Source organism: Physella acuta, unplaced genomic scaffold, assembly GCF_028476545.2.
Source record: "Physella acuta isolate Inbredline_101_S28 unplaced genomic scaffold, ASM2847654v3 ptg000114l, whole genome shotgun sequence".
NCBI lineage: Eukaryota > Metazoa > Mollusca > Gastropoda > Physidae > Physella > Physella acuta.
In genome coordinates, this window is record NW_026731634.1 from 807,807 (window position 1) to 832,020 (window position 24,214).

The 24,214-nt window shown below is 34.9% G+C and overlaps 2 protein-coding genes across 6 annotated transcripts; both read left to right on the forward strand.

Annotated features, from left to right (window-relative positions):
* Positions 1–2,710: 2,710 nt before the first annotated feature.
* On the forward strand, positions 2,711–10,666 carry LOC131934611 (dual specificity protein kinase splA). 5 transcript variants are annotated; one of them, XM_059290676.1, is made up of 9 exons: positions 2,711–2,890; positions 3,856–3,959; positions 5,127–5,210; positions 6,093–6,194; positions 6,940–6,993; positions 7,504–7,611; positions 7,882–8,119; positions 8,825–9,304; positions 9,979–10,666. In XM_059290676.1, exons 2-9 carry the CDS (start codon positions 3,859–3,861, stop codon positions 10,567–10,569), a joined length of 1,758 nt encoding a protein of 585 aa, XP_059146659.1. In that variant the 5' UTR covers positions 2,711–2,890; positions 3,856–3,858; the 3' UTR covers positions 10,570–10,666. The 5 variants fall into 5 exon arrangements, with proteins under 5 accessions (XP_059146659.1, XP_059146662.1, XP_059146657.1 ...); XM_059290674.1 differs by having other exon boundaries at positions 2,712–2,890; positions 7,501–7,611; XM_059290675.1 differs by having other exon boundaries at positions 2,718–2,844; positions 7,501–7,611.
* A 5,419-nt stretch (positions 10,667–16,085) lies between these two features.
* LOC131934612 (uncharacterized) lies at positions 16,086–21,216 on the forward strand. The gene is made up of 6 exons (XM_059290680.1): positions 16,086–16,172; positions 16,747–16,800; positions 17,076–17,156; positions 17,244–17,297; positions 18,072–18,167; positions 20,282–21,216. Exons 2-6 carry the CDS (start codon positions 16,748–16,750, stop codon positions 20,379–20,381), a joined length of 384 nt encoding a protein of 127 aa, XP_059146663.1. The 5' UTR covers positions 16,086–16,172; position 16,747; the 3' UTR covers positions 20,382–21,216.
* The last annotated feature ends 2,998 nt before the right edge of the window (positions 21,217–24,214 follow it).

Here is a 24,214-nt window from a genome sequence, read left to right on the forward strand (position 1 = left end):
ATGTACATTGATCTAGTTGTTTCCATTTTATGTGAAGATTTCATATTCTATTCTATTACTGTATTTGGTGAATTTTTCTTGATGTTGGGATATTTATTTCTCATGTAATAAAATAATGAAATAGAAGTTATCATCTTTCCTGATTTCTGCTCTTCTTCATGCTTATGTTAATATTGAGTGCGTCTCTGACTGCAAAAAGAATCAGACAATCATCAAACGAAGGTAGAAATATATGGACTATATTTCAGACCTGACGGGGAATTTTGTTGGGTCTAGAAAATTTCCAAACATTGTAGATTGACAACCGTGGACAACAGATTGAACCGAGAAGTTACACTAGGTCTAGCTTACTACGGATCTCATTGCATGTACTTCAAGAACCACATCACTCTTTGAGAGCTATCTCCACCAACCACACACGTTTTTAATCATAAATGGTTTGCTGTCCCCAGTTAACGTCATTTTTCTACTCTAGAGTGGTTACTACCCCTTGCTAACATCAGTTTTCTACCCTAATTGAGTTACTGCCCCTTGCTAACATCAGTTTTCTACCCTAATTGAGTTACTGCCCCTTGCTAACATCAGTTTTCTACCCTAAATGGGCTACTGAACCTTGCTAACGTCAGTTTTCTATCCTAGAAGGGTTGCTATCCCTTACAGTTTTCTACCCTAAATGGGTTGCTGCCCTTTGCTAACGTCAGTTTTCTATTTTATTTCTAACCTATATGCGTTGCTGTCCTAGTTGGCGAGTCATATCTGATCGTTAATCCGGAAACCATAGAAACTCCAGTCAAGTGCACTTAAGAACTGGACCTCGAATTCCCCTACTATAGCTTTTGAAATATGTGACACACTCAATATTACTGTCAGAATTACCGTTGGGCTGTTGTGAGTAAAAAAAAAATCTTTGGAAAACGCAGAAGTACATCTACAACCGAAAGACTTTATAATTGAATATTTTTACATGTTATAATAAATATAACATGTAATTATATATATATGACTATATATATATATGACTATATATATATATATATATATATATATATATATATATATGACTATATATATATATATATATATATATATAAAATTATATATATATATATATATATATATATATATATATATATGAAGAGTTGATTTTCAAAACGCGATAAGCGCCATTTTTGAAAAAAATGAGATAATGTGCCCATATTGTAAAGCTACTCAGTTACTATTAGGAAAACTTAATTTTAATCTTCACGGCGCAAAATTTTCATTTTATTTCTATTTTGTAGCTTAACAAAAGCTGGATATACCTCATTTTGCAACGAAACGCAAATTTTGGGACAAAAAAAAAGCATCTTTTTATGCAGGTACATTTCAAAAACCATTCTAGTCCTATTTATATGAGGGTTATGAACCTAAAAACAAGCTGTACTCTTCAAATTAAAGTCTCTCGTTAGAGATTTGCATCATTTTTGAAAAATGTTCAAATAACTGAAATTACTCACTAAAAACACTTTAAAGTAACAGAAAAACATGGTACAATTGTAGTGAGATGATAACACTGGGAATATAAGTGGGTCTTAATAAAATAATAAACTAAAATATTGGACATCAGATGTATTTTCAGAAAAAAAATGGATATACTGCGTTTTGTAGCTTAACAAAAGCTGGATATACCTCATTTTGCAACGAAACGCAAATTTTGGGACCAAAAAAAGCATCTTTTTATGCAGGTACATTTCAAAAACCATTCTAGTCCTATGTATATGAGGGTTATGAACCTAAATTGACAAACAGTTTTAGCATATTGTACAATGGCTTCGTGTAGGAGAAAAGTGCGATTTTCTCGAAACCCAAATTTTGGATATATTGCATTTTGAAAATCAACTCTTCATATATATATATATATATATATATATATATATATATATATATGTATATATATATATATATATATATATATATATATATATATATATATATATATATATATATATATATATATATATAAAATTATACAGGTGAAGGTGGGGCTAAAAGTGGTGCGTATATGTGCACCAGTCTATTCCCATGACCCAGAAAGCTGACAACGCCTCCACCAGCCCCTACCCCCTTAACCCAGTCGGTGTCTAACCTCATGTTTGATGGCCCCATGTTTGTAGCCACGACTTGCCTGTTACTGTCAAGAGCCATTCATTTCCCCGTCTAAGTAGCATCACGATTCCATTCAACGCCTACTATTAAAACCATCAATGTTTCTTTCAGAAATACCAGCAGAGCACGTCCATCCCCCCCCCCCCCCCTAAAAAAACAAACAAACAACGAATTGAAAAAAAATCATATAATGTATATAGAAAATACTTTACCCAGTGTTCGCACCCTCCCTCCCCCCACCCTCTCTCTCAAAGTGCTCCTTCCCACGTCACCCGGGAAGAAAAAGTTTTCTTCACTTCTGCTTGCAGTATAAAATGTTAGGTCACGACTTTCATCCCCCTCTTCGCCGTTCCGCCCCCCCCCCCCCACCACACACACGTATATAGCTACCACATTACCCCTCAAGCCCTACCTCCCCCAGCACTTATCCCCGAAAGTATGTCAACAAACTGTTCTAACAGTTGGTGATTATTAAAATCATACTGCGGTCTGGTTGTTTCATTTTCGATAAGCCTAGATCTGCATCAGTGTCATTCCAGGAATGTTTATTTTTAGCAACGGGAACTTTTTAAAAATGAAAGCATAGAAATAACATTAGTAAAACGCCGTACATATTTCTTAAATCTAGACTTATTCCCTGTGAGTTATAATAAACCCAAGGGGTACTTTTATAGATTATTGTACAAAACAATTTAAAAAGTAAGATTTATATGTGTTGTGAGTAAAAAGTCTACGTATTAAAAAGGTGGGTATGAGAATTAATTAGTAAATTGTAGATTATAATATTAATAGGCCTAGTCACAAAGTAGTTTCAATTTCATTTATTATGTATCGCAACATTAAATAAATTGTATTAAATTGTTGTTATTACAAATATATTCTAAAAATATTTTCAGTTATTTATTGTAGGCCAACTAATAAAAGATTTAGATCTACTACTCTAGGCCATAGGCTAAATTGATTATTTTTTTATTTATCAGAAAGCATTACAATCTAGACGTACTAGATCATCTAAAATCTAGATAATAGCCTTTTAAGTTATAAAATAAATTAGTAGCATATTGTTGAAAATACTGCTAAATATTATGAAGACTTAGTTCAAGTCCGTCCTCCCCTCCGTCACACATCGTCACACCCCCCCCCCTAAAATGACGTCACACCTCAGCCTACGACCCCCCCCCCTCAAAATTGCAGTTGAATTTTTCTAAAAACATCGATATTTTTTCCAAAAATCTTGTCTGAACTCTGCATAGAGTATTTTAATCAATTCCAATTACAATTTATTAAAACAGTTTTCTAAAACGCGAAATAACGGCTAAAACTCGTTTTCTAACATTGCTTTTATACAATGCAAAAGTGTGACGTCACATCATCTTAACCCTCCCCCCACCCCCTCATCATCCCTCATCACACACCGTCACAAAATTACGGACCCCCCTCCCCCCTATGAGTGTGATGTCATCTATGTAGACCCCTTATTTTTTATTATTGCAACGTTAATCTTTTAGTTTTTATAATACATTTTATTGATTTAAATACTATTTCAAACACTTTTATTTAAATGTTTTTGGCCTGATGTAGTTAGGCCTATTTACTAAAGCTTTCATTTGAATTTTTAAGATTTTAAAGTTTTATAGTTCTGTTAAATTAATTAGCTATTAACTTAATTATATGTATATAGGCCAATAATAATTTTTTTATTTATTTCAGAGAATGCCACATAATTACGTGGACAATCCCATGAACAGAAGGCTGGGCAGAGTTGGCCTGCCTAGGGGTTCTGCTGTCCATAGTGCTGGGAGCAGTACTTCAAGGTAAGATTGGTTTTGTTGTGTAGTGCATGGAGCAGTACTTCAAGGTAAGATGGTTTTGTTGTGTAGTGCATGGAGCAGTACTTCAAGGTAAGATGGTTTTGTTTTATATATAGTGATTGGAGCAGTACTTCAAGGTAAGATTGGTTGTATTTTATATATAGTGATTGGAGCAGTACTTCAAGGTAAAATGGTTTAGTTGTGTAGTGCATAAAGCAGTACTTCAAGGTAAGATGGTTTGTTTTATATATAGTGCATGGAGCAGTACTACAATATAATAGGTTTGTGTTATATATAGTGATTGAAGCAGTACTTCAAGGTAAGATAGTTTGTGTTATATATAGTGCTGGGAGCAATATTTCAAGGTAAGATGGTTTGTTTTATATATCGTGCTGGGAGCAGTACTTCAAGGAAAGATGGTTTGTTTTATATATAGTGCTGGGAGCAGTAATTCTAGGTAAGATGGTTTGTTTTATATATATAATAATAAGATTGTTTATATTATATATATAATGCAGAAATAGTACATCAAAGTCAGGTGGCTTTTACTTTTATGTGTCCATATTATCAGGTCTGATAAACATCTTGTAGGTTTAAAATATTATAAGAAATTTCAACACAAGATATTGAGACAGTCCTGACCAACAGAAATCACCCTCCCAAAGGTGTAGGACTGCGATGTAGTGAAGCTAGTTTTAAAGTTGAATTTTCTAAAAAAAATTGTTTTTTAATATAAAACAATCAGAGATGATATGTGGGATTTTTTAAAAATAAATGCATCACCATCCCTTCGGAAGAATCAAGGGAGAAATGTTCTTGTTATTTATTGAGGGAAATTTTGTCTTGTGGGTTTGTAGCATGGGAGATCATTTTCTAGCTGTCAGCATCTTGTAGAGAAATAATTGAGAAATGCTCAGGTCATTACCATGACCAAATAACTACTAATAAAACAAAATATTTAAAAATTCAAACATGTTCCACAATTTTTTTGTTTAGCCGATCAAACTACTATGTAGACATATAACTTATACATGTTCTCCATTTTTTATGTTTAGCCGATCAAACTACTATGTTGACATATAATTTTGACATGTTCCTCACTTTATGCTTAGCAATCAAACTATTATGTTGACATATAACTTTGATATGTTGCACAATTTTTATGTTTAGCCGATCAAACTACTATGTCGACAATTCACTGAACAGAAGTCTAGGGCGGGTAGGCTTGCCACATGGGACTGCTGTACACTCCAGGTATTCTGGCTTTTCCAACCAATTTGTACCCCAAAAATATATGTGTTGGGATGGCGTGGCCTAGTGGTAGACAGCTAGACTGCTTACCAGAGAGCCTCGAGTTTGAATCCAGGTTCAAATCAGGGGAACAAAGGTAGCTGGGCATAGATCTGACCACACTATCCCTTCATATGCCGAGATCTCTGAAGCAGAGTAAATCTACTTCATCTGTCCCATGAGTCTTGGGCATGAACAGGAGATGTTGATGAATGTATGTGTATCTTTATGGTCTTACAAACTTTACCACAAATAATGATTTGTGTTTTTTTTTTGTTGTGGATTTTTAACACACCTTTTAAATGTATAAAACAGTTTTCAAATTTTTATTAGACACCTTATGGTTTTTAAAAACTAGAACATCTCAGTTAAACATTGTATTAATTGTATTTTTTCATTTCGTGTTATCCTAACATTAGACAGATGTTTGTTGACATTATGACACAGATGTTAACAATTTGTTGACATTATTTCACAGATGTTAACATTTTGTTGACATTATTTAACAGATGTTAACATTTTGTTGACATTATTTAATAGATGTTAATATTTTGTTGACATTATGACACAGGCATTAACATTTTGTTGACATTATGACACAGATGTTAACATTATGTTGACATTATGACACAGACGTTAACATTTTGTTGACATTATGACACAGACGTTAACATTTTGTTGACATTATGACACAGATGTTAACATTATGTTGACATTATTTAACAGATGTTAATATTTTGTTGACATTATGACACAGACGTTAACATTTTGTTGACATTATAACTCATATGTTAACAATTTGTTGACATTATGACACAGATGTTAACATTTTGTTGACTTCCTCAGCTCCAGTAGTAGCAGCAGCTCCTATAAAACTTATGTAGATAATCCCTTGAACCAGTCTCTAGGGAGAGTGGGAATGCCCCACGGTACAGCTGTCCATTCCAGGTACATTTTACAAATTTGTTATCTTCATCCTAATCCCGCGTTAACACCTGCAACATGTGTTCTATACATGTCTAGAAAAAATACTTCATCATAACTTAATTTTGTCAGAACATGTATAGAGGGACCTACTCACTAATTGTGAAGTTTTTTTAAAATAGTATACATGTTGCAAGTGTAAAGGCTGTATAACATGTGTGGTAAAAAGGAATTATTTATTTGTGTTATACTAAAAATAATATGAACTTTACTCTTTAGTTATAGCTGTAGAATTATTTTCAAAAACTTGTTAAGTGGTTTTTTTGTAGTGTTAAATATTTTTATTATAAATTTACTAAATATATAACTTTCAGATGCAGTTTGTTAATTTGAATTTTTGCATCTAACTTTCTTGTAATGGATCTGATTTCCACAAACTTTATCATTATATATCCAGTTATTGTTAACTAAAATTTGTCATAGAAAATTATACAATTATAGATGCAAATAAATTTTAAAGTACTGCTTATATTGATAGGGATAAATAATAAATTTTTTTTTAAAGTTTGGTCACTTAAAATATTTTTCATAACTATTTTTTAATTGTTCCATCAATTTCAGATCAATTACAGATCTTTTGTCACTTAAAATATTTTCAATTGTTCCATTAATTACAGATCTTTAATCAGTTAAATTATTTTTCGATTGTTCCATTAATTACAGATCTTTGGTCAGTTAAATTATTTTTCAATTATTTTGTTGATTACAGGTCTGATAACAGCCTTACTTATAGACTGCAGCAACTAACCACAAGTGATCACAGGTATGATATAATCCTAATCCATATAACATGAAAGTCAATAACTGTAACACAGCAATTAGCCCTTCTTTCAATTTTTTAAATGCAATTTTAAAGCAGAGTTATGTATTGATGAATAATGAGTTTAAAAAATAAAATTGGAAATAATGACATTTTATTTTACATTATTTGATATTTGATTTGTTTTTTATGAAAAGTTTTATTATTATTTTTAATAAACAAATTTGATAGACATCTTACCTGTTGCATTGAAATAGAAATTTAATAAAAGAATATTTATAGTTTGAAATATTTGCAAAAAATATATTTATCCTAATCTTAACTTCATCTTTAGCCATGTGTATTTTCTACTTAAAAATCAAAATAGCAATGCATTTTTAAAGTTTCTGGCATAAGTTAGACTGCCGCTAAATTATTAGGGTACTAAAGTATATTTGTATGCATTTACATAAAATCTGTTAGAAATAAAGGTCTCTAAAATTAGCAGTGATTTTGTTTATTTGTCTACAGCAGCAAGGTGTATAAAGACAACAAATTGAACAGAAAACTTGGACGTGTTGGAATGCCACTTGGATCAATGCCACAATCCTCACAAAGTGCTAGAGCAACTACCCCAAAAACGTAGGATATTTTAAACAAAATTATATATTTATAACTTGTATTAATTTTATGACAGTATTAGAATAAACAAAAAATCAATTAAAATCTAAATCTGCAAAGAAAAGTTAAAATATTAATGAAGACTAAAAATTTGAACATATAATTAAATTTACTACTCTTTTACTATTTTGTTTACAATTTAGAAGTTTATAATCTTTTTAAATAAAAAATTAATTATAAAATTAAGACAATTAACAAATTTCACGTAGATATAATCTTTAATCTGTTTAGTACCAGTAGCCATTCAGCCAGCTCCTCTGGGAAAGTGTATGTAGACAACTACTACAACAGAAAGCATAACAGAGTTGGTAAACCGCTAGGCAGTGTGCCAATACCAGCCAACACCCAAAAGTACAAGGACACGCCTTTGAACCGCTCCTTGGGTAGGGTTGGGAAGCCGTGGGGAACTTGTCCAAATAAGAAATGGCCACATGCAGATTTGCTACAAAAGTTGATGTATATGCAAGAGGTGAGTTAAAATGTTGTAAACATCTAAGGGCTAACAGAATGATTGAAACTGAGTGTTTGTTTAATTGTTTTTTTCAATTGCAGATATATATATATATATATATATATATATATATATATATATATATATATATATATATATATATATATATATATATATATATATATATATATATATATATATATATATATATATATATATATATTTTATATTATATATATATATATATATATATATATATATATATATATATATATATATATATATATATATATATATATATATATATATATATATATATATATATATATATATATATATATATATATATATATATATATATATATATATATATATATATATATATATATATATATATATATTATATATTATATATTATATATATATATATATATATATATATATATATATATATATATATATATATATATATCAATGTAAACATGCAAGTTGAGATGTACTTATACACATAGCTGTTTACAAAATTATCTATTTAAATTTATCTTATGAAATAAACAAGATTAAGTATCGTAATTTTAAATATTGTTATCGCAGTTAGTTGAGTTACATATCAAAGTGAATTTACATCAATTAATTTTTTTTTCATTTTCTTATATATAAGCATGTACACATACACCAATATATATATACTTGTACACTAGCATATGTTAAAATAATTTACAGGGTGAAGATTTTCCTGATGAGATTGAGGAAATTTATGAAACAAACGAAGTCGCTGAAGATTTTATCAACCACTTCATGGACCTGGTCAATCGGGAAAAAACCATCAGAGGATGGCTGGAGCAAAAGGGAACAGGGTGGAAGGCTCAGTCTCATTTGTCTCTGCAAACTATTGAAAAATACAAGGGCAACGTCATCCCTTTTGAGGAGCTTGAGTTAAAAAAAAAGATAGGTCACGGAGGATTTGGGGACGTTCATCTCGCGGAATGGAAGGGTGGGGAAGCTGTAGCGGTGAAGAAACTGAGAGTGGAGCGGGTGTCACAAAAGAGGCGCCAACAGTTTGAAGATGAGATTGCACTGTTTTGTACCTTGCAGCATCCAAATATTGTTGGGTTTTTGGGAGCCTGTGTGGTGAGTCCCAATCTGGCCATTGTCATGGAGTACATGGATATGAGCCTTTATGAAGCCCTGCATGTAAAACAGGTGAGTTTTTTTTTAATAGTGGACATCCATGTAATACTTTTTAATGTTTAAGTATTGTATATTATTTGTTAAGCTCATGATAAATCCTACTTTTGTATTATTCAATAGTTACTATAGGTAACAATGGTAATTTAGCTACTGCTTGTGAATGGGATTTTAAGGTTCAGTAAGAGGGGCTAACACTTTTATTTTTTTTTTTAATTTTAGCAGTAAAAAATTCAACTTAATTTTATTAAAGAAAAAAAATTCCTCAGCATTTTATATTAATTTGTAATAAACAACACCCTTTTAAAATTATGCTGCTTTTGTTGACATTTTTTATTATGAATCATGACCTATGGCAGTCAACTAATTGTAGCCAAGGTGGCCATTGAATATAGATCCCTATCTCAGTGTTACTAATTTATGCAGTAGCAGCTATTAATCAACTAATTATTAATTTATAAAATAAAGAAAATCTTATTAGATCCATTCATAGGTTGATCCCTCCTATTTTTCTTTCTAACATAGATGGCTTTAAAATTTATTTTAATTTTCTGATCAGTGTAGTTTGATTCTTTAATGTATTATGTAATTTATATTAATTTTTAAAATTGTAATGTATCTTAAATTACATGTGAACAGCTTATATTGCTTCTTCACTCTCTACAATACTTTTTAATAATTTCTTCTAGGTGGATTTTGCAGACCACGATAAACTAAATATAATGAGAAATGTATCACAAGGCATAGATTATTTACATGAGAAGAGCATCGCTCATTGTGACCTGAAAACACAAAATGTTCTTCTCAACAATGTTCCTGGCCAAGATTTAACGGACTCACAAGAAGTGGTCATTGCAAAAATAACAGATTTTGGTCTAAGTATGATGAAAAATGACATGGAGTCAAGTGCTTCTGCTGGCACAGCTGTGAGTAACATTGGAACACCAAGATATTCAGCACCAGAGGTTCTCCGGGGTGAATTGTTGAATGTGGAGCAGCTGATGAAAGCTGATGTTTACTCTGAAGGTCTACTCATCTTGGAGCTGGTGGTTGAGGAAATAGCTTTTGAAGATTTGACCATACAACAGCTGAGGGTCCAAGTTGGGGAGAAAAATTTGAAGCCTGACATTCCGAGACGTCTGACGCTGGACAAGCAACTGAAGAAGATGTTGGAGAAATGTTGGAGCAGCAAACCAGATGACAGACCATCATCACATTCTGTCTGCCTGATGGTTAATACTATTAATAACCTTATCATTGGTGAGGAGAGAAGTGAATAAATTCAGATTAGTGCAATGGTGTTGCTCAGAATGGGTAATGTTAAAAGGGAAATATTTTTCTCAATTTTATATTTTTGGTTGCCAATACATCCTTGAGTCTGACCAGTAGCGTACGCAGGGGGGGAGCAGGGGGAGCGGCCGCTCCCCCTCTGGCCAATTTCAGCAAAGTGGCGCCTTTTTGGAAACTTTTTAAATTCAAAGTTTTAAACAATGATATTTGTTAAAAAAAATATTTTTGGTCGGCACATCTATGTAAATCACAAGATTTCTTTTCATGCAGCAATTAAGCATTATTGTTTACAGCAGCTGCATCAGTTTGCCATTCTAAAAATAACCATTACGATGCATTGCAATGTTTAAAAAACCTCTACGGTAGTACCACTTGGCAAGAGGGGTGTAAAGTTTAAGGCAACTGTGTAATGTATTTTCTAACGAATAATTGAATTAGAAAATGTTATACATAAAACTTCACACATAATTACTTTATATATATACAGTTAGAATCGTGTGATTAATTTAAAAAAATTACAATACAGAAACAAATACAACTGATGTGGCATCTCTATTTAAATTTACTTATGAGCAAACTGCGTAGTGGTGGTGAAATTTTGACAAGGTCAACAGCGTCATCACGATGAAGTAGTTGTATTCTTACAGTTTGGGCGATAGTGATTACGATTACAAATTATATGAAACAGTTACAACCCCCCTCCCCATGGACCCCTCTGTAAAAAAATATTGCCATAATACCACTGCTACTTATTTAAATCTATTTCTGTAATATATATTTGTGTAGTATATCTTTGTGTAATATATATGTATGTTTAGAACAGTCATCTAAAAACTGACGCTATGTTCACTCTGAGTTGGTTATCTCCCCCCCCCCACACACCTCACAACCACAATTGTGTAGAGCGACATCAATGTCACACCTAGGTATACACTGGGTTGGATAATTGACCTAAAGTGAACAGACAGTGGTGAATGAAGTTGAACTCTGTGAATATTGAATTTGCAATTACCAGTAACAAGGTGTGTGAGCAATACAGTGATCTAACCCATACCTATCACTATTAAAAAAAATGATCTTTAAAGAACACAAAGTAGTTAATTATAATATATAATCTGAACTCAAAGACCGATATTTAGTTAAATGTAGGCTGTTATTCCGTATGTTGTTATATTATATCGAAAAGCGTGGTTTTATACCACCTCTGATTTTAAAAACTTTCATTATGCTGTAATACTTTAACATTTATGATGACGATATATTAAATTCTGATTATAGACAAAAACATATATATATATATATATATATATATATATATATATATATATATATATATATATTCACGTATATAGAACGTGTTAAAAATTCGGCGCCTTTTTTTTGCTCTTTTCGCTCCCCCTACAACGAAAACCTGGATACGCCTCTGAGTCTGACATTGCATCTGATTACAAATAAATGTCCTCTCTTTTATCTGAATTAATACTTACACAAAAATCTCATTACAAATCCCTGTATTCACTCACACAAATCTCATAACAAATCACTGTCTTCACCTACATAAATCTCATAACAAATCACTGTCTTCACCTACATAAATCTCATAACAAATCACTGTCTTCACCTACATAAATCTCATAACAAATCACTGTCTTCACCTACATAAATCTCATAACAAATCACTGTCTTCACTCACATAAATCTCATTAAAAATCTCTGTCTACTCTTTTAGCTGAGCATTGGGATACAAATCTCTGACATTCTCATTTTTTAGACTAATAATCCTCAAATAAATTGTAAAAACTTGTCATTTTATAATGCCTTTTGAAACATAATTAAATGTAAAATTAGATTATGTGTATATTATGAAGAACAATTTGTATCTTACTCAAGCATAATTAACCTATATCTTTTATATGATGTTTGTATTTCTATGATTGTGAAATATGTCTGTTGTATATCTGTAAATGGGTATCAGTATTTCTGTTTGCAATCAGTTTTTTGTTATTTTGTTTTTACAAATTAAATTTTGCATTTCAATTTATTAATAGGAATTTAAAGGTTCTTATTAGCATTATGAAAAAGTTTGTCCATTTACAACAATTTTAGATAAACTCTTTTGAGTTTAAGTTTTTAATTGTACATTTTGAATCTTGTCAGTTTTATTAAGTGAGTAAATTCAGTAAATTTAGTAAATCAAATATCTTGATATCTGATTGTTTATTCTACACTGTAAATTACAAATTAAAATTAAAATGAATTGACTAATAAGCAACAAAAGAAAAAACAAAGAACAGCAAATAACAATTTTTTTTTAAACTTGAATATTTTTGTTTTTAAATTTTTCATACTTTCATAACATATTGAATTAGGGAAAAATTTTTTTTCTTGACCCCATTACTTTCTTTTTTACAAGTTTTATTTAAAAAGACAATTTAAATAATTTTCTTTGGAAAAGGGGAATTTGTGTATTGATAGATTAAAACAAAATGTTGATGGATAGGCCTATAACATAAAGTTCACTTTAAACTTGTTATTTTATTAGTGTTCCTTACTACATTTTATAATGTTATATCTTTTAATAATAATTATGTTACATACATAAATGAACCCTATTTGTTTTGTTTGTAATATTGAAACAATTTTTTTTTTGTAATATATATATATATATATATATATATATATATATATATATATATATATATATATATATATATATATATATATATATATATATATATATATATATATATATATATATATATATATATATATTTATATATATATATATAGGCCCCTATATATAATACATAAATATAGATATATATAAATATAATTCATAAATATATATTTATATTATATCTACAAATATATATGTGTTCAAATTATTTATTGTTATCTCAATTTTTGTTTGGACTGCAAGGACTTCTACTTATTATGTTAAGTTCTGGAATGAGCACAAAAGTTGATGTTACCATGAAAAAATTAAAAACCACGTCCAGATCTTTTAGCCATGTCCAGATCTTTTAGCCTAGTCCAGATCTTTTAGCCAAGTCCAGATCTTTTAGCCACGTCCAGATCTTTTAGCCACGTCCAGATCTTTTAGTCACGTCCAGATCTTTTAGTCACGTCCAGATCTTTTAGCCACGTCCAGATCTTTTAGCCATGTCCAGATCGTTTAGCCACGTCCAGATCTTTAAGCCATGTCCAGATCTTTTAGCCACGTCCAGATCTTTTAGCCACGTCCAGATCTTTTAGTCACGTCCAGATCTTTTAGCCACGTCCAGATCTTTTAGCCACGTCCAGATCTTTTAGCCACGTCCAGATCTTTTAGCCACGTCCAGATCTTTTAGCCACGTCCAGATCTTTTAGCCACGTCCAGATCTTTTAGTCACGTCCAGATCTTTTAGCCACGTCCAGATCTCTTAGCCACGTCCAGATCTTTTAGCCACGTCCAGATCTTTTAGTCACGCCCAGATCTTTTAGCCACGTCCAGATCTTTTAGCCACGTCCAGATCTTTTAGCCACATCCAGATCTTTTAGCCATGTCCAGATCTTTAAGCCATGTCCAGATCTTTAAGCCATGTCCAGATCTTTAAGCCATGTCCAGATCTTTTAGCCACGTCCAGATCTTTTAGCCACGTCCAGATCTTTTAGCCACGTCCAGATGTTTTAGCCATGTTCAGATCGTTTAGCCACGTCCAGATCTTTAAGCCATGTCCAGATCTTTAAGCCATGTCCAGATCTTTAAGCCATGTCCAGATCTTTAAGCCATGTCCAGATCTTTAAGCCATGTCCAGATCTTTTAGCCACGTCCAGATCGTTTAGCCACGTCCAGATATTTTAGCAACGTCCAGATCTTTTAGCAACGTCCAGATCTTTTAGCCACGTCCATATCTTTTAGCCACGTCCTGAACTTTTAGCCACGTCCAGATCTTTTACTGACTTCATATATGGACGACGCCTTCGACCAGTGTTTCCTTCAGAATTTTTTCCTGGGGGGGGAGCTTTGAAATTTTCTGGTGGTGCTTGGAGGGTGGACACTGGTAAAAGTATATAATTTCTATATAAATTATATTTCGTTCGGGGGGCAGTAGACATTTTTCGAGGGGGTGGGGTGGAGCTCCCCGAAGAGATGTCAGAAACTGCCTTCGACTATTAAAGGGATGGTTTATGCTTTTACGTTTAGCAGACTAAAAAGTATCGGCATCCTGTATCAGCTGTTTGTACCAAACTACCCAATATAGAGTAGTTTGAACAACCGCGCGAGAATTTAGGGGGGGGGGGGTCTGGCATCCCTGTGGTGCCGTGGATTCTATGTTGCTTGCCCATGCCATCAAACCAGGACCGGCGCTACCTAAAAGGCGAACTAGAAGGTTCGCCTGGAAAAACAAATTGAAAGTTTGAGGGGGATTGCAAAGTTTTAAGGGTGCCGGGAAGGGTCGCTACGCGTCTGATAATACGGGGACACAAAAATAATTGCGGGGGGGGGGGGGCGTTTTAATACATTTGGCCTAGGGCAGGGGTCGGCAACCTGCGGCTCTTTTGATATCAAGATGCGGCTCTCCAGCTCCTTGAACAATTACTAATACTTTGAAAATTGTAACTTTTGGCTCTTCCGCCTCAAAAGGTTGCCGACCCCTGGCCTAGGGCGATAAATAACCTGGCGCCGGCACCGCATCAAACACACTCTGACAGACCGCACGCCATGATGTGAACATGTGACAATGTTCTCTGGAACTTCCCTTTTTTCGATCTGAAGTGTTAAGTTGTAAGGGATCGACTCCAACACAATCAAGTATTACGTCTGGACTGGTTCTGCGCGCTTGACCCCGACGTCAGATTGTTTTTTTTTTCTCTTTTAACTTGCTTCCATAGCCTTTATTAACCATCGAGCCTCATCTGCCTAGGGATTCCACCTCGGGAATTTACTGTTAAACCAGTGTTTCTTCCAGACTTTTTTCTCCGGGTGGGGGGCACTTGAAATTTTTTTTTGGGGGGGGGGGGGGGCGGTAGACTTTTATCAGGGGGGGGGGGACACTGTTAAATGTTTATATTTTCTATAAAAATTCCATTTCGATCGACGGGGGGGACGGGGGTGGTAGAGTTTTTTCGGGGGCGGGGGGGGGGGGGGGGAGCTCCAACCCCCCCCCCCCCCACCCCCGAAGAGATACCTGGAAGAAACTCTGCTGTTAAACAACCATGAGCTTTACCGACCCAACAACGTTCCCCCCCTACCCCCCCTCCCCCCCCGTCCGTCTCTGCAACTGAAGGCTACGATTCCAGATTTGCGATCAACCGGATTTCCATTTGTCTAAAACGTCATGTTCCTTTTCAAGCCCCGCCCCCGCCTTCAGCATCCCCTCCCCCTTACAACACAATCTCTCCAGTAAGAACATCAAACAACAATATTTAGACGACATGCTGGAATTTTAATTTTACTTTCAGTTTCGTACTCGTAAGTTAACTTTCTTTTCCAGGAACAAGTTTATTTATAGCACAAGGGTTTATCCGTTTAGTTAGGGTAAAAGTAAAAGATATTTTTATTGAACATTCGATCTTAGCCTTGATGGTTTGTCATAGTAACACTCTACAAGTTAGTATCATTTTTTTTAAATTATTAGAATCATACTGAAATAAAGTAGGCATTTTTTGTAGATGTAATTATAGTGAAAGTAGCACGTACTCAAATGACAATCACTTGACACATATTGTAGTAGTAATTATTTCCGGCGTCATCTTCGTACTGATAATGTTAGATAAGTTATTTAATACAGTAACATTGACACGGCTTCGCATAAAGCTATAGATAAAGTAAACACATCACTAGGCTACTTCACAGAATACAAGTTTAAGTGTTTCAAAAACTAGTTCGCCTCATAGGTAGCGCCGGCCCTGTATATATATATATATATATATATATATATATATATATATATATATATATATATATATATATATATATATATATACATTCACACACCTTCGTAGAGAAAGAGAACAGCAATACACTGAGGCTACAATTAACTGCAGCCAGCCATCTTGTAAAGGGGAAACGAAGCAATAGGCTCATTACATAGTATGTGTGTGGGCTTATTGTGAAATGAATTGATGATCACATAAATTAATACTTATGTATTTTTATTTATAACGGGACTTTTTTTTAACAGCATGGCCAAAAAGGGTGCTAAAATGTCGTTATCTGACAGTCATAGAAGCCCTAGGTAGGATGTATTTCCAACGTGTATATAGATACATAAACACCCATATATATATATATATATATATATATATATATATATATATATATATATATATATATATATATATATATATATATATACATATGTATATATATGTATATATATACATATATATAAATTTGTAATATGTATATAATTGAGTGTGTATATCGGCATATTAATATACATATATATGTAGCCTATCTATGAGTGTTTATATGCATATAGATGAACTTATTTCTCATCTATTTTAATAGTTCCAAGACCTATGTTGATAATGATGAGAATCGCAGAATGGGAAGAGTTGGAATGGTAAAAGGTAGTGCTGTATATTCCAGGTACACATTCTTTAGCAATCTAATCTTTACTACATATAACATACAGAAGTTCCAATTTGTAATTTCAAACTACAATTTTATTTCCAGAGCTGAGCAGACTCTGACGGTTAAAATGGATCAGTTGAACTTAAGTGGTAGCAGGTGAGAAATGTGCGATTTTAAGAGATGTGGTTAAAGAAACAGGTGAAACAAGGTGTCTCTTGTAGTCAGTGGCGTAGCGAGGTTGGGGGGTGTATGCGGGGGGTGCAGACCGAACCGGATGACACCACTTAGGGGGGTGACACTAAGGCAAAAAATAGCAAAATATATAGAAAAATGATAAATCCACTTAATTGATTAATTCGAGTGTTAAATAGTCTTTTAAGAGGTGGAAATGGAAAGTTTGAGGGGGGGGGGGGTGCAAATCGAAAGTTTGAGGGGGGGCGGGCAAATGGAAAGTTTGAGGGGGGGGGTGTAAATCGAAAATTGAAAGTTTGGAAGGGTCGCTACGCCTCTTGGGGGGTGACACCATTAAGTGCCGAACCGGGTGACACCCGACCTCGCTACGCCACTGCTTGTAGTCACTCAAACAGGTGTGTCTTTATCTCTTGTAGTCACTCAAACAGGTGTGTCCTTAACTTGTGCAGCAATAGGTTTTCTTATAAACTGTGATACAACAAATGTATTACCAATAGCGTTAACTAAGCGTTGGAACATCATGGTATAGAACTAATATTCAGCGGAACATCAAGTTTACTTACTAGATTAGATGTTAAAATTCTTAACATTTAATTTTCAAACCAGTCGTTTGTATGGTTAAAGTTGTTATAAAATATTCTAAATAACAATTAACTTATATGTTTAAGTTAAAAAAAAACAGAATAAAATTCTGTGTAAACGAAACCGTTTGATTAAACTATTTTTGTTACAATGCAGCAAAAAGGTCAAGTCGGGTCAAAGAGCATCTGCTGGTGCATCAATGGGTGCAGTGCCCCGCCCAGCAGGAAGTCGAGACGGTCCCACACATAGGAGGTAAGGTCATTGGTCCCACACATAGGTCCCACACATAGGTCCCACACATAGGAGGTATAGTCATTGGTCCCACACAAAGGAGGTATGGTCATTGGTCCCACACATAGGAGGTATGGTCATTGGTCCCACACATAGGAGGTAAAGTCATTGGTCCCACACATAGGAGGTATGGTCATTGGTCCCACACATAGGAGGTATGGTCATTGGTCCCACACATAGGAGGTATGGTCATTGGTCCCACACATAGGAGGTATGGTCATTGGTCCCACACATAGGAGGTATGGTCATTGGTCCCACACGTATCAGGTATGGTCATTGGTCCCACACATAGGAGGTATGGTCATTGGTCCCACACATAGGAGGTATGGTCATTGGTCCCACACATAGGAGGTATGGTCATTGGTCCCACACATAGGAGGTATGGTCATTGGTCCCACACATAGGAGGTATGGTCATTGGTCCCACACATAGGAGGTATGGTCATTGGTCCCACACGTATCAGGTATGGTCATTGGTCCCACACATAGGAGGTATGGTCATTGGTCCCACACATAGGAGGTATGGTCATATAAGGTCCCACACATAGGAGGTATGGTCATTGGTCCCACACATAGGAGGTATGGTCATTGGTCCCACACATAGGAGGTATGGTCATTGGTCCCACACATAGGAGGTATGGTCACTGGTCCCACACATAGGAGGTATGGTCATTGGTCCCACACATAGGTCCCACACATAGGAGGTATGGTCATTGGTCCCACACATAGGAGGTATGGTCACTGGTCCCACACATAGGAGGTATGGTCATTGGTCCCACACATAGGTCCCACACATAGGAGGTATGGTCACTGGTCCCACACATAGGGAATATGGTAATATAAGGTCTCTCCGTAGGATGTAAGGTCATATGAGGTCTCTCCGTAGGATGTAAGGTCATATGAGGTCTCTCCGTAGGATGTAAGGTTATATGAGGTCTCTCCGTAGGATGTAAGGTCATATGAGGTCTCTCCGTAGGATGTAAGGTCATATGAGGTCTCTCCGTAGGATGTAAGGTCATATGAGGTCTCTCCGTAGGATGTAAGGTCATATGAGGTCTCTCCGTAGGATGTAAGGTCATATGAGGTCTCTCCGTAGGATGTAAGGTCATATGAGGTCTCTCCGTAGGATGTAAGGTCATATGAGGTCTCTCCGTAGGATGTAAGGTCATATGAGGTCTCTCCGTAGGATGTAAGGTCATATGAGGTCTCTCCGTAGGATGTAAGGTCATATGAGGTCTCTCCGTAGGATGTAAGGTCATATGAGGTCTCTCCGTAGGATGTAAGGTCATATGAGGTCTCTCCGTAGGATGTAAGGTCATATGAGGTCTCTCCGTAGGATGTAAGGTCATATGAAAACACGAGGTCACTCCATAGGAAATATGGTCATCGGTGTTTCTTTCAGGAATCTCTTCGGCACACCTCCCCCCCCATCGAAATAAAGCTTACATAAAAAATATATACTTTTACGAGTACCCCCCCCCCCCTCCCACCCAAGGAAAATTTAGTACCCTGCCCACCCCCTCAAAAGCTTTAAGTCTGAAAGAAACACCGATGATCATATGAAAACAGGAAGTCGCTCCAACACACATAAAGCATGCTCATATGTATGCAAGTACTGCCAGTCCAACATAAGAAGATATTTCAAATGAAAATACTGTCGTGATTTTTACCGAATGATATGACTGGTATGCTGGGTGAAGCTGAAACAATTGGAACATTTTCTTCTTACGAGGCTGCAGTGTTTGTTCTAGACTTTTTTCTCCGAGGGGGGGGGGGGCTCTTGAAATAGTTTGGGGGGGGAGGACACTGGTAAAAGTATATGTTTGCTAAATAAATTCCATTACGTTCGGGGGTAGACTTTCTTCGGGGGATGAGCCCCCACCCCCCCTCTCGAAAAAGATGCCCGGAAGAAACACTGCGAGGCTAAGCCCCAACATTGGTCAGTCTCCCAAAGTTTTGCTTTTTCTATCTTGTTATATTTAACATATGAATATTCCTTATGCATCTGTGTATAAAGCTATCCTGTATTATGATGTTATAAGATTAAACATTGACACTCAATTTACAATCTGGCAGCTCCTCTGGAAAGGTTTACGAAGACAACGACTTCAATAGAAAACACAACAGAGTCGGTAAACCAAAAGGCAGTGCCCCGGTCTCAAACAACAGTCGATGATAGACGCAGTTCAAATAGAAAATACAAGATAAGGCAGTTTCATCATATAATACAATATAAGGCAGTTCAAAAAAGTAATGCAATATAAGACGCGAGTCCTATGATGTGTGCCTAAGTAATTTCCATTATACTCCGTCGGGCCAGTGATCAAAATGATTTTTTGTATCTCTTTTTTTCTTGTTTGGACTTGCATTGGTATAGTCAGTGGTGCTCACATTATAATGTTTAACAAGATAATAGTCCATTATCATTAAGATTGACTTTAAATAATTTTGTTTATATCAGTTTTCGAACTAGTTCATCACAAGGACTTTATTTTCATTTTTATTAAATTTGAGATAAATGACAACAGTGAGTTTAAATCAAAATGTTTTTTTGTTTTTATCAAATTTGAGATATGTGACTAGACTACTACTCTGGCTGAAGTTTTTCTCGTGATGATACCAATATACCTGGATGTTTTTTCTATGTAGCTAAATCCTAAAAACACCAACCTGTGTTCCCCAGCCAACGTAATTAACCTGATACAAGCAATTAATTTAATTAAGCGACAGTGTAATTTAAGATGTCATATATAACAAGCAAGACTTTCTCTATGTAAAATGTGGGGGAAAAAAATCAAACAGCTAAATCAGAATTTTAAAAATGAAAGGCTCTTTATAAGAAACGATTGTTATAATGTTGTTTTCTGTATTCTTATATAACTAACATGTGTTCATAATATTGTTTCATGTTATACAAACTTGTTGTATTTCAAATATTCAAATACTAATCATAAAATAAAACGAAAAAGTATTCAAATACAAATCATAAAATAAAACGAATAAAAACATGTTGGTTTACAAAGAAGAGAGTCAGTGTGTTCGATTGCTTGTTAAATATTTTAATAAATTTTGTGTTCAAATATCAAGGCCTATAGTCTACATTAGACCCTATCGATGCCTATCCCTATATCTATTCGAAAAGTCACGCCAAACCACTTGTGTATTGATTTCTCGTTAACAAAGAGCATCCCCCATTTAATGATATACATTTAATATAGCCATAAAACTTTGCATGGGCTAAAAAAGTCAGATAAGTATATTTATGTGTTTTACAATACGTTAATTCAATACTCCCACCCCTACTTTTAATGTTTACGACCATTATAAGATTAGCATTTTTTATTTTAGTTTGAAGAGTTACAAGCAATCCCATAAAGTATAAAACTGCAGAGCTTTAAAAAAAATCTGGTTACTTCAATGATCATGTCAGCAACAACGTCATTATGTGGTAGAGCGCATGCGTAGTGAGACACAGAGCAACCAACACCAAACAGAACTCAACACCACGGTAACCAACACTAAACAGAACTCAACACCAAGTAACCAACACCAAACAGAACTCAACACCACAGCAACCAACACCAAACAGAACTCAACACCAAGTAACCAACACCAAACAGAACTCAACACCACGGCAACCAAGACCAAACAGAACTCAACACCACGGTAACCAACACCAAACAGAACTCAACACCACAGCAACCAACACCAAACAGAACTCAACACCACAGCAACCAACACTAAACAGAACTCAACACCACAGTAACCAACACCAAACAGAACTCAACACCACAGCAACCAACACCAAACAGAACTAAACACCACAGTAACCAACACCAAACAGAACTCAACACCAAGTAACCAACACCAAACAGAACTCAACACCACGGCAACCAACACCAAACAGAACTCAACACCACGGCAAACAACTCCGCTGTCCATGCCACCATTTTGATTTGGGTCCAGGTTTGGGGGTCCATAATTCAGGTCCTTAATTAGGGTTCATGATTCGGGTCAGTAATTTGGACCCATCATTCCGGTTCATAATTGGAGCCCATCAATTGGATCCATAATTGGGACCCATAATTCGGCTCCATTATTGGGACCCATAATTCGGGTACATAATTGGGGTCCATCATTCGAGTCAATAATTGGGGTTCATCATTCGGGTCCATAATGCGGGATCATTATTCGGTCCATGATTGTGGTCGATAATTAGGGTCCATCATTTGGTCCAAGTTATTCGGGTCCATCATTGTATCAGAAACACCGAAATCTTTCAAAATAAGCTACCATTACCAACGAAAGACCTTTCAAAGTCGAATTCCCTCTAGAGCATGTTTAGACTGAATCGATGTATTAGTTTATGTCTAACCGAAATATTTTTTCACTTGACCCAAAGACTAGTAGGAAGCTTAAAGAAGAGTATTGGCTATCCCTCGTCATTCATGTCAACAGGCCTACACTGTTAGTTTAAACAAATTCTTACAAACAAGCTTTATTTTGTGGGACAATTTTTGTTTCAACATACATTTTACAGTTTACGCCGACCTCCAATTTTCAAGGAAAGCAGTAGCCTATTATTCTTTTCAAGCACTGTTTTTTTTAATTTTCATTACTTGAAAGTAACCCAAAACTATTTTTATTGCGTTTTCACAACTCGGTAACGTACCGCCTATCCCACCACCTTTCGTTCAATTTTTTTTTGCCAATATCTACTTTCGTTTTACGGGTTCAAACCCGTTCCTTTCAGATCCGGCTGACAAGGAACTGTTGTTGTTGTTGTTGACGTTTAAAAAAACAATTGAGTCACCGGCACTTTATTTTCATTCACTGGAATTGTAGGCCTAATTTAGTTTCAGTATCGCTTCTTTCTGGGAAATGTATTTTTGTGTCTTTGGTTGCCATATAGATCTAAAATAAACATCATGTAGTAGACTATTTAGCCTCTGAGGAGAAGGCTTTGTGTTTATTCGGTGTTGAAGAGCAAAGTTTCATGCTTGGAGAAATTAAAGTAAGAAAAACATTATTTACAATTATATTAAAACAAAACATTGATATTATTATTAAACTATGGTAACTGCATTGTTTTTCTAACAAAGTTAAATTATTTTAGCTGATAACTTAAAAGTAACAATGATTCGTGAGGGCTGTACCGTTTCATATTTATTGTAATAAAATAATTCTATAAAATACTTACTATTTACTGTGTAGGCCTTTATGTAGGCAATTATTAAAAAGACAACATAAAATACTCTTATTAACTTAAAGACAATTGAAAAATTTCAATATTTTAATGCATTTGTGGTCTGTAACTTGTGTTACCACTAATAAAAAGTCACCCTTTCGTAACGGAGGGTAGCGGGTAGATAAAGAAGAGTTGTTTAATTTCGGTGTCCTCGATCACGAGGGCGATCCTTTGCCCAGCCGACTTTATTTTCATTAACTTGATTTGTGTACCCATCAGCGTACCCGAATTGGGTACCCATCAGCGTGCCTGAATTGTGTACCCATCAGCGTACTCGAATTGTGTACTCGAATTGTGTACCCATCAGCGTACCCGAATAGGGTACCCATCAGCGTACCCGAATTGTGTACCCATCAGCGTACCCGAATAGGGTACCCATCAGCGTACCCGAATTGTGTACTCATCAGCGTACCCGAATTGTGTACCCATCAGCGTACCCGAATTGTGTGCCCATCAGCGTACCCGAATTGTGTACACATCAGCGTACCCGAACTGTGTACCCATCAGCGTACCCGAATTGGGTACCCATCAGCGTACCCGAATTGAGTACCCATCAGCGTACCCGAATTGTGTACCCATCAGCGTACCCGAATTGTGTACACATCAGCGTACCCGAATTGGGTACCCATCAGCGTACCCGAATTGGGTAACCATAAGAGTACTTGAACTGGTTATCAATCCGAATCCTATATTGAGCCCCAAATCTGATCCTTCAAACGACTTAACCATACATTTGAAATGGCATTATAAATTAATGTTCT